General features: G+C 48.2%; 1 protein-coding gene across 1 annotated transcript; it reads right to left on the bottom strand.

Annotated features, from left to right (window-relative positions):
• Positions 1–3,224: 3,224 nt before the first annotated feature.
• Positions 3,225–14,045, bottom strand: LOC119391986 (uncharacterized protein K02A2.6-like). The gene is made up of 3 exons (XM_037659625.1): positions 13,961–14,045; positions 3,968–5,163; positions 3,225–3,464 (listed from the first exon to the last, which is right to left on the bottom strand). The coding sequence occupies exons 1-3, from the start codon at positions 14,043–14,045 to the stop codon at positions 3,225–3,227; spliced, it is 1,521 nt and encodes a 506-aa protein (XP_037515553.1).
• Between the last annotated feature and the right edge of the window lie 807 nt (positions 14,046–14,852).

Here is a 14,852-nt window from a genome sequence, read left to right as displayed (position 1 = left end):
GTTGGTCTTCGCCCTACAGGGCGGGGCCACGTTCGTGCGCTTATCTCGAGAAAAGAAGGGAATGGTCGGGGGGGGGGGGGGTGTGGAGCGGGCGGGTGCATGTCTTGTGCTTTCACCGCGATGTCCGCGCTGAAGCCACAGAGCATACGAAGGTCACTTCGCAGCGGCCGCGTTTGCGAAAGGAGCGCGCTGTTCAAACAGAAATAAGTAACAACTGTGACAGTTCGCGCTCGTCCTGTGTGTACCTGTTCGTTCGTTTCGTGCGTCCTGCTTTATGTTTGAGCAGTGCGCTTCAAGTGTCGAGCTGTGACGCATAATAGTTCGCGCTCGTCCTGTGTGCGTTCTTTTCGTGCGTCCTTTGGGCTCGAGCGACGCGCTGGCTATTTCTAGCTGCTTTCCGTTCTTCGCGTTACATTCCAATTTATTGCTATCGCATTCATTGCTTCGCCGTTGCGGCGAAACTGTGACTTTTTATTGCTATTTCTTAGGCACATGTTTCTCAATGAAATGACACTTGCCTAGTGCTGTTGTCAGTGGTACAGTTAGCCAAATAGCGGATTACCAATGCGGTCAGGTTGTCCAGGAACACATGTGGAGCGTGATAACCTTCCTTGTCTAAGCAGTGGTTGGGAGTCATCACTGACAACACTGCCATGCTCACTATTGTAATAATCGCTGAAATCATGAACACTTCTGTCACCTTCAGCAATGCAAATGCAAGTGCAACACTGCACATGCTGCAGCAATGTGAGACGCACATTCTGATTCTTAATGGAGGGTACAGCACTGCTGAACACAGCGAAAGCAGCTCTTCAATAGCCCAATAGAACGCTTCATTACAGACTGCATTGCAGCATGTGCGGTGTAGCACTTACCTTTTTAACACTGTATCTGAGAGGACAGCCTCGGAGAGGTGTCAGGAGCCATTGTCCTGGTTTGTAGCCTCTGTCACCTGCACAAATAAAAGTGGTGTGTTGTAAATACTGTTTCAATGTAAGGGATCCACGACGCTGAGCCACACAAAAATAGCAATGATAGAATGATCTAATGCTACACTTCACCAGCCTGACGTACCCGTACTACGCGAAGCATGAATACTATAAACTATAAATAAGCTGTCATGACAATGTGAGTCATTTGACAATATTATGGAGCGGATAACCGGTAGCTGCAAGATGATACACACGCAGCGAGCGACATCCTGTCAGTTGTCACAGTTACCAAGTACCTGTAGCTAATCAAACAGGGCATTAACCATAGCGCGAGCAGATATTCCGTTAGCTCAAACTGTGAATATCCCAACTATTTATTCTGCTCACCTAGAGGCCAGAAGGTGCGGCCGCGGCAATCCGTGCCCCTTCGAAGCGTTAACGCAGCCGCGTTGTCCGCCAGACGTGGGCGTCGTAGTCTCACCCCAGAGGCCGTGGTTCACGGCAGGATTCCCATATCTGCGTCGCAGAAAGTGTGAAGAACTGTGAGCCACATTTCGCTGTGCGGACATGCGCTCGAAAGGATGGGAAAACCGATACTTACTAGCATGACGATGTGGGCATAATGTGCCTTGCGGGGATTAAATGCCGCCTTGTGATGGTCGCCCTTCGGTGCAATGATGACGGCAACGCTGCCGTCCACGCATCCGATGACGCCGGCAGCCGTAGGAAACATTCAAGGCCCCCTTTTCATCCGGCGTCCACGGGAAGGGAACCCACGTTTTACAGATCCCGGCGTGCACGATTACCTCCGCCACAACGTCGCACACACTCTGCTTACCGCAGCTTGCATGATGACAATAGTATCCTCGCTTCGAAACGAGGCTTGAAAGCTGCCACTCGCGAAAAACCGAAGGCCGCACAGCACCCACAGGCACCACCGACAGCGCAGTCGGTCGCGCCGTCGCGCGCCTTCCTCGGCCACATCGTCGCACAACCGCCGCACCTTCCTTTCTTCGCGCGAAAGCGACTCCGAACTCTTTCATCGACTGGCATGTCAAGCGCGTCATCGGGCGCCCACGGTGCTGCCGAGCCGTCGAACGACCGCCGCCAAGAACACGAAAAAGCCTCTGGCAAATACGCTGGCACCGCCATTTTTCCTATTGCGTCGAACGACGGAGCCACTCGCTGACTGTTCCGCGCTTCGACGGAATCGATTCCGTATATTTTAGCATAGTGAGCGTGTACTCTGCAATTTGACGTCACCAAAATTTGGGCTTCCGACACGTCACTTGAGTGACAGGTGAAACGACCAATCACGGGGCGCTAATGGCGGCCAAAAGAGAATACGGAACACGGAACAGCAGTTCACTATACGGCCCGAGCACCGTCGGGTCCAGGGGCGGGACTGCTAGGTGGACTTGATCTCGGTGAGGTGTCACCCACTCTTGGCAGTGGTGCGTCCTGGCCAGTCACAGCGAGGTCATCACCATCGGCTGAGTCCCCACAAGTATCACTGTCAGCTTCACCGAGGTCTAGTGGGCTGGCCCGGTTGCGGAGCTGATCAACGTCTCTTCGCCATAAGCTACCCTCGGACAGACGAACTTGGCAAGAAAGGGGTCCGGTGACTGAAGCAATGGACCCGGGGACCCACTTGGTGCCACCCTGATAGTTCCGTGCATACACAGCGTCGCCTGGATAGAAATGCCGAACACGTCGAGAAGCATCACTAAAGTAATGCTGAAGGGACGATCCAACCATGTGAAAATCTGGATGCAGACGGTGAATGGCTGATCGCAGTCGTCTCCCCATCAAAAGTTCAGCGGGACTCTTCCCTGTAGTTCTACTGGGTAAAATGTGCTGTCCCAGCAAGAAACGAGACAGCTTGGTGGCCCAGTCTCTCTCCGACAACTTACGCAGGACTTGTTTCGTCTCCTAAACCATCCTCTCTATCTGACCACTGGATGAGGGGTGAAAGGGCGCGACTGTAATGTGCCGAATTTGGTTTCTGTTTGCAAACTCGGCGAATTCTGACGTGAACGAAGTTCCATTGTCCGACACTAACACTTCGGGAACGCCACAAAGAGCAAGCATTGCTCGAAGTTCTTTAAGAACGGCTCTTGTCGTCATTCATTCCATCAGGGAAACTTCCAGCCACTTGGAATGAGAATCGACGACTAGCAGAAACACTTTTCCCTTGAAGGGACCGGCAAAATCTATATGCAAACATGACCAAGGGTTCTTAGTGAACTCCCATGGGTGCACCGGTGTCTTACTGGGAGCTTGCCGACTTTCTTAGCACACTTGGCAGCCAGCTACTTTGCGCTCTATGCGATTGCAGATGTCCGGCCACCACACGGTGCTGTGTGCAAGAGCTTTCATCTGTACTACGCCTGGGTGCATGGTGTGTAGGATGCCTAGGACCTGGGCCTGTGCGGAACTGGGAATCACAACACGAGATCCCCACAGTACACAATTTCGGTAGGTGGACAGTTCGTTCTTCCTGGCCACAAAAGGACGGAATTCCTCGGGCACCTGCGTGGAAAGCCAACCTTGCAAAATCCAGCTGTGTACCCGCGACAGAACAGCGTCCGTACGTGTCAATGCTGCGATCTTGGTACCATCTAGAGGAACTTCCGGCGCTGCTTCAAGCAGCAAAATGTCTCCCAACGGTGGTTCGTGCTCATCCCTGACAGGAAGCGGAAGACGACTGAAAACGTCCGCACGTGGCAACTTGGAGCCTGGTACGTACAGGCTCCAAGTACAGGCTCCTGGCTGTAAGCAGAAAGTTGCAGAGTCCAGCGCAACATCCGAGGTGACAGTACGGCAGGAACCGGCTTGGCTTGGTGCAGGAGGCCTAGCAATGGATTATTGTCTGTCAAGAGTTGAAACTTCCCACCAAAAATATACTGGTGGAATTTCTGAACTCCGATTAGCAAAGCCAGAGCCACCCTGTCTATCTGCGCATAGTTGCGCTCTGCTTTTGATAAGGTTTTCGAGGCGATGGCTACTGGTCTTTCAACACCATCTGCACCCACTTGGCTCAGTACCGCACCCAGCCCGCACGGAGACGCGTCGCAGGCCAGCCCTATGGGACGTGTCACATCATAGTGTGCTAAGACGGATGATGATTCCAACAGGTTCTTGGCACTCTGGTAAGCCTTCGCTTTCGTCTCGGTCCAACTCCATGCCTTATCCCTGTCCAGGAGGCGGTGTAGTGGTTCCAACACATGTGTCGCTCCTTTCAAGAAACGGCCATAAGTATTTAAGGCTCCCAACAACGACTGCAGCTCCTTCTTGTTTTTCGGTTCCGGAGCTTGCTTTATGCCTTCCACTTTTACACGCAAAGGACTTATTCCGTCCTTGTTGACCCGGTACCCCAGGTACGTCACTTCCTTGTCCCTGAATGCACACGTCTCGGCGTTCAGGCGAAGCCCGTCGTCTTGGACACGCTGCAGGACCTTGCGCAGCCGTTCGTCATGCTGAGCAACGGTTCTTCCACCAATTAGGATGTCATCCAGAAAGCACTGAACCTCTTCCAGTCCGTTCAATAGTCCTTCCATATAACCCTGAAAGATGGTTACGGCGACTGCCACACCAAACTGAAATCGCGTCACCTTGAACAGGCCCTTGTGAGTTGTCACGGTCTGCAGCATGGCGGTGTCCTCATCGACACAGAGTTGCTGATAATCTTGATCCAAGTCCAGCCGATAAATCACTGTACATACTCCCAGTCTTGCGAGCAGTTGTTCTGGAGTTGGAAGCGCACACGTCTCCCACTTGACGACTAGTTTGAGCGTTCCCTTGTAGTCCCCACAAATTCTCATGTTTCCGTCGTTCTTCTTCAGAATCGGGACAATTGGCGTCGCCCAGCGGGAATGCTTAATGGGAACGTAAATGCCTTGCTCCACCAACTGTTCGATGGCTTCCTCCACCTTGGGCAGTAGCGCGAAAGGTACTTGGCGTGGCTTGTGAAACTTAGGCGTGGCTTGCTCCTCCACTGAAATCCGCACAGGAAGACCCCTGCTCTTGCCCAGCCCAGGCTTTAACACATCTGGATAATCCTGCAGCAGATTTGTCACGCTCGTCACCACCTTGCTCTGGTTGCGTGCAGCTGGTTGGACTTCTCGACTGGAACTCTCGTAGGCTGGAGCTCCGTTGAGCTGGTGTAGTCCTTCCAGTGTTATGCCTAGCAGTCGGAACCAGTCTCTTCCCAGGATGCTGATTCCCGACCCTTTCGTGACGAGCAGAGGTAGTTTGCCCTCTCTACTGTTGTACTTAACAGGAACTTCCACTTCGCCCACGACACAAACAGGCTGCTATGTGTACGTCCGCACTCCCCGGAAACTTGGTCGGAGCGCCTTCTTCGAGATTCCCACCTTGCTCAATATCCCCAAGTTGACAATAGAACAAACGGATCCAGAGTCCACTTCCATCGATACCTGGCGTCCGTTCACAATGACGTTTTCCATAAACGCTGGCAATGCATTACCAATGTGGTAAAGTCCGTGCACTCCTGAGTGACCCAAGTTGCCTAGGCGCTTATTGCCACTAATTGCCTTGCTTCTTGCCTCTTCCTTTTGACGGCAGGCACGAACAATGAGACCTTTCCGCTTGCAGAAATGACACACTGCAGAGCGAAACCCACAGCTCGTAGCGTCGTGGTCACCGTTGCAGCCGGAACACCGCCCGGTTCTTGACTTCTTGGAAAGCTCTTGTTTACCGCCCCTCTTGTGTGCCTTTGGTGCTTGATCCATCTGATGTAACTCGGATGCTGCCGGCAACGCCCCCCTGATGGTTTCCGTTTGCCGAGTCGCATACTCAGCAGCGACGGTCTTTTCGTACGCCTTCTTGAAATCCAACGCAGTCTCGGTCAGGAGACGCCGTTGCTGCCCTTCGTCACGAACGCCGCAGACTTACGATTGCGGAGCATGTTCTCCAGGGTGACGCTGAACTCGCAGTGCTCGGAGAGTCGGCGCCAGTCCGCAAGTAAATCCGCGATACTTTCACCCGGCTGCTGACAGCGTTTGCGAAACGTGAAACGCTGCACAATCACCGGAGGCGTTGGCATGAAGTGGTGCGTGCGCTGCGCTTGGAAACAATGTCCGCATACGCCGTCTCAGGCGGCGTCGCCGGAGAACACAACGTACGAAGGATGGCGTACGTATCCGCACCACAAACGCTGCATAGCACTGGCCGTTGCTGCTGCTCCTCCACCACACCATTCGCCGTGAAATAAAACTGTAGGCGTTGGAGGTGTGTAGGCCAGGCTGCCGCGTTGTCAGGAGAAAACTTTTCCATATGGCCCAGCCGGCCCAAGAACACGTTTGAGACGCTAGGCTTAGCTTTTGAAGCACCCTCGTTCGAAGCGTTGTCCGAAGTCATCTCGCTGTGCGTACTGCCGCCGACGTTCACCGAAGCTCACCTTCGTTGCCTTGTGTGGCGTCTTGCCACTTGCTTTTGCAGCCAACGTCACTCACCACATCGGTTCGTGAACTCGTCTCCAAATGTTATGTATGCATAACAGTAGTTTATTACCAGCTGACTTAGCTGGGTACAAGCGTTGCCAAAACCAGGAGGAGGAATGAATAGTCCGCCAGAGGTTACTGTCCACTCACTTCAAGGGCGGCGCCACGGGCGCTCATGGTTGGCGACCGTATTCACTGGTGAATACACAACACTATCTATCTATCTATCTATCTATCTATCTATCTATCTATCTATCTATCTATCTATCTATCTATCTATCTATCTATCTATCTATCTATCTATCTATCTATCTATCTATCTATCTATCTATCTATCTATCTATCTATCTATCTATCTATCTATCTATCTATCTATAGAAAAACAAGATAAAGAAAAGCCACGAAATATGAAAAATAACACGTGACTACGCTCCCACCCGCAAAAGAAAGCAGCGCCCTCAAACAAGCTTACTGCAAGCAGCCACTTTGCCTGTTGCCCGTTGCCAGAGACAGCGTTTTCCACTTTGGCAAGGTCGGGCGCCAACATGCGTCGCAGTCTTGCATTTCACTCGATTATACCCAATTAACATCATCCAGGTCTCACGGCCGACTGTTATCATCGATAACGTGGCAGGAGCGCTATTCTGATTACGCCCTCACTCTGTAAGAGTAAAGCGGCGCGTCCCTTCGGCCGTGGAATGGTAGATAGGGCGATCCATATTACATTAGGGCGAAAGGCTTATATGCCTCGCTAAACACGAAGTTTGACCGTCGGCGTCCTGCGGCGTCGGGGACGAGTGGCGCAAAAAATCATCACGTGATGACGTCACCATATGACGTCATCCTGACTGACCGACACATACTGGACACTGGTGTCGGTCAGCCAAGTAACTTTCGATTAAATTTAAAAGGACACCGCGAATGCCATAGTTTTTTAGCTTTTGCAGTTATGTTAGATGGTTTATGGTATCGAATCCCTTAGAGAAATCTATGAAGACACCTAACGTTAATCTTTTCGCTTCTATATTTTTAATAATAATTCCTTTTGAAAAGCAGCGCACTTTGGGTTGAGAGGCCAGGCCTGAAACCAAACTGGGACGGTGCTATAACTTGATGTTCGTCAAAACCCTTGACAGCGTAATAAAAGTAATCTTTTCTAGACCCTTTGAGAACACCGGCAATATTGAGATTGGCCTGTAATTACCCAGATTATTTTTCTCTCCCCCTTATCTATATCTAGAAACTCTTATCTATAACTAGAAAAAAGCATTCATCCGAATTCAACTACGTCATCAATTCAGCTACCCTTCTAAAGTCACTAAACATAAGTATCTCGGGGTCATTCTGTCACATGACCTACGATGGGACGCTCATATTCACTACATCACATCGTCTGCGCTAAAAAGACTGTTATTTACAAAAAGGCGATTACAGCAAGCACCACCACACACAAAGTTACTGGCGTATAATACACTTATTCGACCCATCCTGGAGTACGCAAACGCTGCCTGGTTCCCGTACACAAAAAAACTAACCAGCAAGCTCGATCGAAGGTGTCCAACGAAAAGCGCTTAGGGTTATTTTTAACAAATTTAATCGAACAGATTCGCCTACCGAATTGCTTAAGAAGGCTGGACTACTAACCATAAAAAACCGGGCGACATTGGCACGCTTAAAGCTAATGTACCAACTGTTACACAGTCAGCTAAACATAGACAAGTACCGCTACATCAATCTATCCGCAGCTAGAACTACCCGCCACAAATACTCTCATACCCTTGCCCCTTACAAATATCACACAGATGCTTTCAAATTCTCGTTCTTCCCGCTTGCGATCAGAGAATGGAATAGCCTGTCCCCCTCCATTACCAGTAGCACATCCTTAGCCACTTTCTCAAAACTAGTAGAAGGCGACTTGATAGCCTCGCAAACCTAATATGGTGTTACGTGAACTTTTTTGTTCTTGTTTAAGTAAAGTGCCAATGTGTTTGTACTTTGAAAAAATGTTCTTGTATGTTTTTTTTAATTTCTTATTATTATTTTTTATTTTTATTTTTTTTAAATTTTTTTTATTGACTACTAAATCACTGTCTTTGATTGTTCACCTGTTATAATCCCTCTGGGATTGACAGTATGTATAAATAAATAAATAAATAAATAAATAAATAAATAAATATTACTGTTATTTTGGCGGCTTTCATGCGGTGAGAAAAAGTACCGGTACTCAAAGCAAGATTATAAATATGTGTTAAACACGGACTGAGGAGATCAATAGCAAAGGTACCAGGTTGTAGTTTTAGGCCATCGATGTCTTCACTCTTACTCACTTTAAAATGTCTAAATATACTAATTACCTCATGTTCATCTCTTGGCACGGTAAATAGGGAATTCTTCGCAGAAGGGGTCAGGTAGTTCAACGTTTCAGCATCATATGTACTACTTACTAGCGTAGTAAAATGCTCATTAAATTTGTTTGCCAACGCTGCTCCTTTGTATACATTATCACATATTGTAAGTCCATCAATGCTGTTTTCCAGATGCCTTGCAGCTATCACAGCATTTAATCTGTTCCACATCTCCTTCGCGTTTATCACGCCTTCAAACATAGTAAAATAGTAGCTGAGTTTAGATTGTAGAAAAATTTTAGCGCTGCAAAGTTGAGGACGAAAAAACATGGACAACACAGACGAAGCGCATCTAACAGCTCTTCTGAGTTTAGATTGTCTCTGAAGCTTCTTTAAATTACTTCGGTATTGGCCTCGAGGCCCACCACTGGAAACGCCGGCGCCACCGTCGGCGTGACGTGCTTAGCAGGATCACGTGGTCTCAGCGGCCGCGTCGGCTGCTTGTGGAGCGCTGCCGCGTGCTTAAAACGAGTTTCAAGTACCACATACGCTGCGGTCTGTTCAAATACGGAAGTTTTCTCGCATTTTCTGCTCAACTGAAACCAATGTAATAGAGTGGCTACCTCCGAAGGCGACGAACATGGGGCTCTACCGCTCGCTGCCGCAGTGCCGGGCTTACGCAACGGAGCCCAGTGTCAGCCTGCACCGGTAACCGCGGGACAAGAAACTGCGTGAAGCATGGGTTGTAAAGCTAAGAACCGGCAAGAAGCCCTCCGCTACGAGTCTTGTGTGCCACAAGCACTTCCGCGACGAAGGCTGTCGTTACTGCGTCGGGCCTGCGATGTTCGGTGAGTAGCAGACAGCGCGCACTGAGACGATGGCTCACGCGCGCTTCCCGCCGGCAAATGATGCTTATCTGCCACAGGATGGAAAAGGCGCTACCTTTTACCACGTGCGACACCATCTCAGAACCCTCCCGTGCGGCCTCTTGATCTCCGGCCCCGTGCTCAGCATCGACAAAATCGGCTGTTTAGATACGTTGAATTAAAAAACTCACAGGGTCCCTTATGCATTCGCCAAAGATGACTAGAAGGTGAAAGCCATCTTCTTGTCAGTCGATGTATTGATTCTCCCGCGCCCCCCTCCAAAAGCGTTCTGCACCTAACGCGGTTTTGCACGGCCTCCGTGACCGATCACGGAGGCAATGCAAAGCGACCTTGCCATTGAATATGTGATCATGTGACGTCACGTTATGTGACGTCATAATGACGCTACGTATTTTGGCGATCTCTGACGTCATGATAACGCCATCACTGATCACGGAGGCAATGCAAAGGGACCATGTCGTGTGAATACGTCATCATGTGACATCCCCTTATGTCACGTCATGGTGATGTCATAATGAAGTTACAAATTTAGGTCTGTGACGTCATGATGACGTCATATGTTGACCTCATCACGTGACGATTATTTTTCGCGTCATTCGTCTTGACGCCGCCACGGTCAATCTTCCCGTTTGAAGAGGCATCTGGCTTTCGCCTTCATAAGCTACGCGACGTTTACTGGTGGACGTACATAGCCAGAGAGTCAAATGCTGCGGCTGTGTGCTGCATTTATATTGGCAATGACATTTTTTCAGTCAAGATTGCGTTCCCCTGACGCAAACACTATGTCCCAAATTTATTTGTGTCACTCTCAAACTGACGTTGGGCCTCTCCAACCCCATGTATTTTCTTGGAGCCTCATTTATTTACGTGGGAAAGATACCACCCTGTTGGCGTTAAACATGCCACTGCTGCCAAAATTGCTGGGGTACTCGTAAATATTTACTATATCTTGTTTTGCAGCTGCTGGTTGCTGCAATAACTTCTATTTTATTCACCGCTATTTCAAGCTCACGTGGGTCCTAGTTCACAGCCGTCGTTTGCAGAACACGTCCGGCGAACGTTACTGTATTTTCTTTCTTTTCCTTGACGTTGCATGCTACTTACAATGCTCGATCTCGTAGACTACTTCTCCTTCCACCAGCAATCTCGAAGTGGTGAAGCTTTGGTCTATAAATTTGTTGATGACAGAGAGCGGCAAATTCACTGGAATGCAAATGGAACGATAATTAAGGAGCATTAAAAAAGGCGTCGCATTTGCTCACGTTTTGTGTGAGCACCAAACGAAACGAATGCACTGAATAAAGAAACAGAAGCAGCGGCATTTGTCCGCTGAGAAGACCGATAAATACGCAGTGCGAGCCAGCTTGTCAAATGACATTGAAACGTACAAGAATTTAGACAAAAAAAAACACTGGATCGTCGGGACGGCAGATCGCAAAGTTGCCATGCGCACCGAAGCCGTAGTTGTAACGAAATTGTTTTTGAAGTGCTCTGATAGCGTCCGCGCAACAGTAGTTGTTTGTGTACTCACAAATTCTCATTATCTGTGGCCTAAAGTTCATAGCGCTGTGCCAAAACGTGCTCGTAGCAAAAGCGAAACCATCAGTACGAGCATATACATGCAGACGCTCATACATGCAGAGGCACCGTCAGTCGTCGCGAACCCGTGCGATCGCTGGCTCGAGGCTTCTTTCTGTTATGCTCCGTTTAGTTATACAGGCAGTCTACTCTAACGAGATATTTCACATATTTTGCACTCAGCGACTGTCTACCTTTCACGCAAGAAGCCGGTTCAGGTGTCTCCAACGCGGTGACTGCGTGAAGCGGGTGCTCGGTTTTCTGCAGAGACAGCGACTTTAGACTATCTTGTGCTCTCAGTTCATCGAAAATGATTATTTTGACAGGAAAGAAAATATTTCTTTTCGAAAATACCTGCAGAAATGTCCTGGAGGGCTTCCGCGAGGTGATTTTGCAGAGCGCCGACAGCAAAACCTATGGGGCGCGCGCCGGCGGCATCCTGCCTACGCAATCGAAGCGCGTCCGATGGAGGGCGACTCCGTAACTCCTCGCCGCCAATACTTTGAAAGCCCTAAAAGCAGCTGGGTCTCGTCCTGTAAGAAATGCATTATAAAGTCTATTTTTTTCTTTTATCATTTTAAGAATGGAAGTGGTTATCCATGATTTACGGGCACGTTTAGGTTTTTTGCAAGGTTTTGTATGGGAAGTGTTTTCTATATACTGAGCATAAGATCTCTATAAAAGAGTTATATGCTATGTCAGGTGAAGGAGACGGCAATACATCCTACCAATTTAATGAGTTAATTCCATTTCGGAAGCAAAAAGGGAGTTTGAATTTATTTGTTGAAATTTTATTTGTGGTGAAGTACTGTCTTTTTGTTTCAGATGTCTGGCCAAAACAAGGTATATGAGTTGATTATCACTTAATGATGTATTAAGAACACCGGAGTATATCTCTTCAGTTGGAGCGTTTGTTAACAGGAAATCGATTAAAGTTGCACTTGTCGTCGTAATTCTGCTAGGAACTGAAATTTTATTAGAAATAAAAGTTGAATCCAGGAGAGCCAATACATCTGAGCGCTTTGCCATGTTCTCTAACATATCATTGTTTAAATCACCACCGATAACTATTGTGTATTCTTCGTTCTTTATAAATGTGAAAAAGTTCTCAAGATACTCAAAAAAAACTTGCCAATGTTTCCATCTGGTGGCCTGTATACTACAGAGAACACAAAGTTTTCACACTTGAAGGAAAGTATATCAATATCATCAGAACATAAAACCAAATCAGACAAATATTCGCATGATGTGATTATTAACGTAAATGCAGACACCCCCACCTCTTCGTTTTTCTCTGTTTTTCCTAACCAGGTTATAGCCCTCTATCAATAGTATTTATGTCACTTCGGTACCATGTTTCTGTAAACATGAGAATTGAAAATTTGAAACTGAATGCTTCAAGGAAAGTAATTAAGTCGTCTTTCTTAGATCGTGCTGATTGTATGTTAATGTGCAGAAACGTTAAAGGCGTGTTCCTATGGTCAGCTAACAGTAAATTTAATGCAGTCGGGCTTTTGCATGGTGCACTCATTGCCGCATAAAACAGACGTAGGCTGCGAGTATATTGCCATAACAATTACCTTGAAGTAAATATCCATTAACTTTTGCAACCATGAAAGTGTAAAACACACATGCATACACAGAGGAAACTTTGTGCACAGTAGCTTCGTAACACAGTATTTTCACACAGAGTGTGGAAAAAAAGAACAACACAGTATGAACATAAAAATGAAAAAACAACCACCATTTTGACATAGAGGAAAAGTTTCGCGTAAGCATTATAGTGGCATCGGGATCTGCAAGTAGTTTGCAAACAATATAGAGAAGTCCAAGTCTTGATACATATAGTGACTTTGTTCGATACATCTTGTAGGTGCATATCAGAGGCGAAATTCGTGGATATTATTTTAGTTCTAATACATTTGAAAAACAGAAACATAGTGGCAAATTTGACTCTACTCATTATATAAGTCTACACGACTTGCTCCAGGTCCGCAGCACAGGCAACATGCAAGACAGGCGAATTTTCTCTTTTTCTCATGAGAATCTTACCCTGCGACACCCAGACAAACTTCTAACTTTTCTCGCGCCTGGCTTGTCGTGCTTTGCTTAGAAGGACTTTGTTCTCAAGGCATAGATGTTCATTTATGTACACGGGTCCATCCTGACTAAATCCCAGCTGATTTGTACTTAACACAGAGAAACCTTTGTGCACAGACTTTCTTTGCAGCTGACAGAAGCTTGTCTCGGGCAGTTCGCGTAAGAACCTTCACCACAACGTTCGGTTTTCTCTTTTCCCTGCCTTTAGACGGTACTCGATGTACAACATCGATGTCACTAGCATTCGCTTCAATGCCCAAGGAGTCGGCAATGTCAGCTAGCGTTTTGCTGAGGTCCTCACCGCGGACCTGCGGAAGGCCCTGTATTTCAATATTCATGCTTCTGGAGTACTGTTTGTGGTGAAGTGCGCGGATTTTTAAAGTGCACGCCGTGAAATGATGACAGAAGACAAAGAAGAAGAAACTGGCACGGACGTGAAAAATCGAAAGGATAAATAAATGAAACGCCAATTGGAGAGAACCACGGCGATAGTTCGGAAGCACGAGGAGAGAGGAGGGAGGCGAGCTGGAAGAAGAAGCAGTAGCAGGGAAGCAGCCAGGAAGACGGGCCACGCGTCTTGGCCGTCGGGTTTCGGACCCGAGCCATGGGTGTCTACCTTCGTCTACCCGTGTCCTGAGCGCCCTACTGGGTACCTGCTGTTCCTGGCCGTGGGTCTCTGATGCGCTGCTGCTGGAAGAACGTTCCTGTGCCCGTGAGCAGGTCCAAGCAGTCGGGCATTGCGCTCGAGCTCGGACGCGGCTGTCCGGCCGGAACACAGCATCGCAGTCGGCGCTTCGACTTCAGTGTCAACTGGCGGCCTAGGAAGGCTACCGATACAGCAGACCATCGAGCTGCTCCACTCCGACGGCAATGGCATCCCTCACCGCCTGCCGTACTTCGCTCCAAGGCATCGTCATCGGTGACCGTGGTGAGACCAGCACCGCGCCTTCACTTCTCCCCGCGGCTAACTGTAGGTTAGGGACTCAGTGATGAAGAACTAAGCATGAAGCTTATTCACTCTGACTTGACCTCAGTCGTATAGTCGGTTATTTCTGCAATGTACTCTTCTGTCTTTGTTAGTGTTGTGTGTTCTGGTTTTAGTGTTGTTATTAAATGTGGGTTGCCAGCGGTCTCGTCATTTTGGGGAGTGTCTTGAGGTGACGCCTCGGACATTCAATAAATAAAGAACCTGCACGTTGTGCGAAACCAAAAACCCCAACGTAGCCCTGTTTAAACTCCACTATATCTCTCTTATACTCTTGTAGTTCTATCGACAGTTGTTCATTTTCCTTGTGGTAGCGCTCATTCTCAGATTTCACGCTTCCTATCTCCCGACGGAAAGCCTCGACACCTTTTCTGAAGGATTGAAATCCTTTGTTCATGAAAGTTATCGAGTCTCTGATTCCTGCAATTTTGGCGTGTATTTCAGTTCCGGAAGCTCCAAACTTGGCGACATCTTTCTTTAATCAATCGCGAGTGTTCCTTCCAAGCCGAGCAACTAGTTCATTTAAGACATTTGCCACCTCTTTGATGCTAGTAGGCTGC

The sequence above is a fragment of the Rhipicephalus sanguineus genome, chromosome 4 (assembly GCF_013339695.2).
Source record: "Rhipicephalus sanguineus isolate Rsan-2018 chromosome 4, BIME_Rsan_1.4, whole genome shotgun sequence".
Lineage (NCBI taxonomy): Eukaryota > Metazoa > Arthropoda > Arachnida > Ixodida > Ixodidae > Rhipicephalus > Rhipicephalus sanguineus.
Note: the sequence above shows the minus strand (reverse complement) of the source record. Positions and strands in the feature narration are given on the sequence as shown.

Coding starts and splice junctions, on each gene's coding strand:
- LOC119391986 (XM_037659625.1), bottom strand. CDS start 14,045: ATGCCCGACTGCTTGGACCTGCTCACGGGCACAGGAACGTTCTTCCAG. Junction 5,164..13,960: donor CCCACGGCCAGGAACAGCAG/GTACCCAGTAGG, acceptor TCGTCACGAAAG/GGTCGGGAATCAGCATCCTG. Junction 3,465..3,967: donor TGGGTGCGGTACTGAGCCAA/GTGGGTGCAGAT, acceptor CTTTCCACGCAG/GTGCCCGAGGAATTCCGTCC.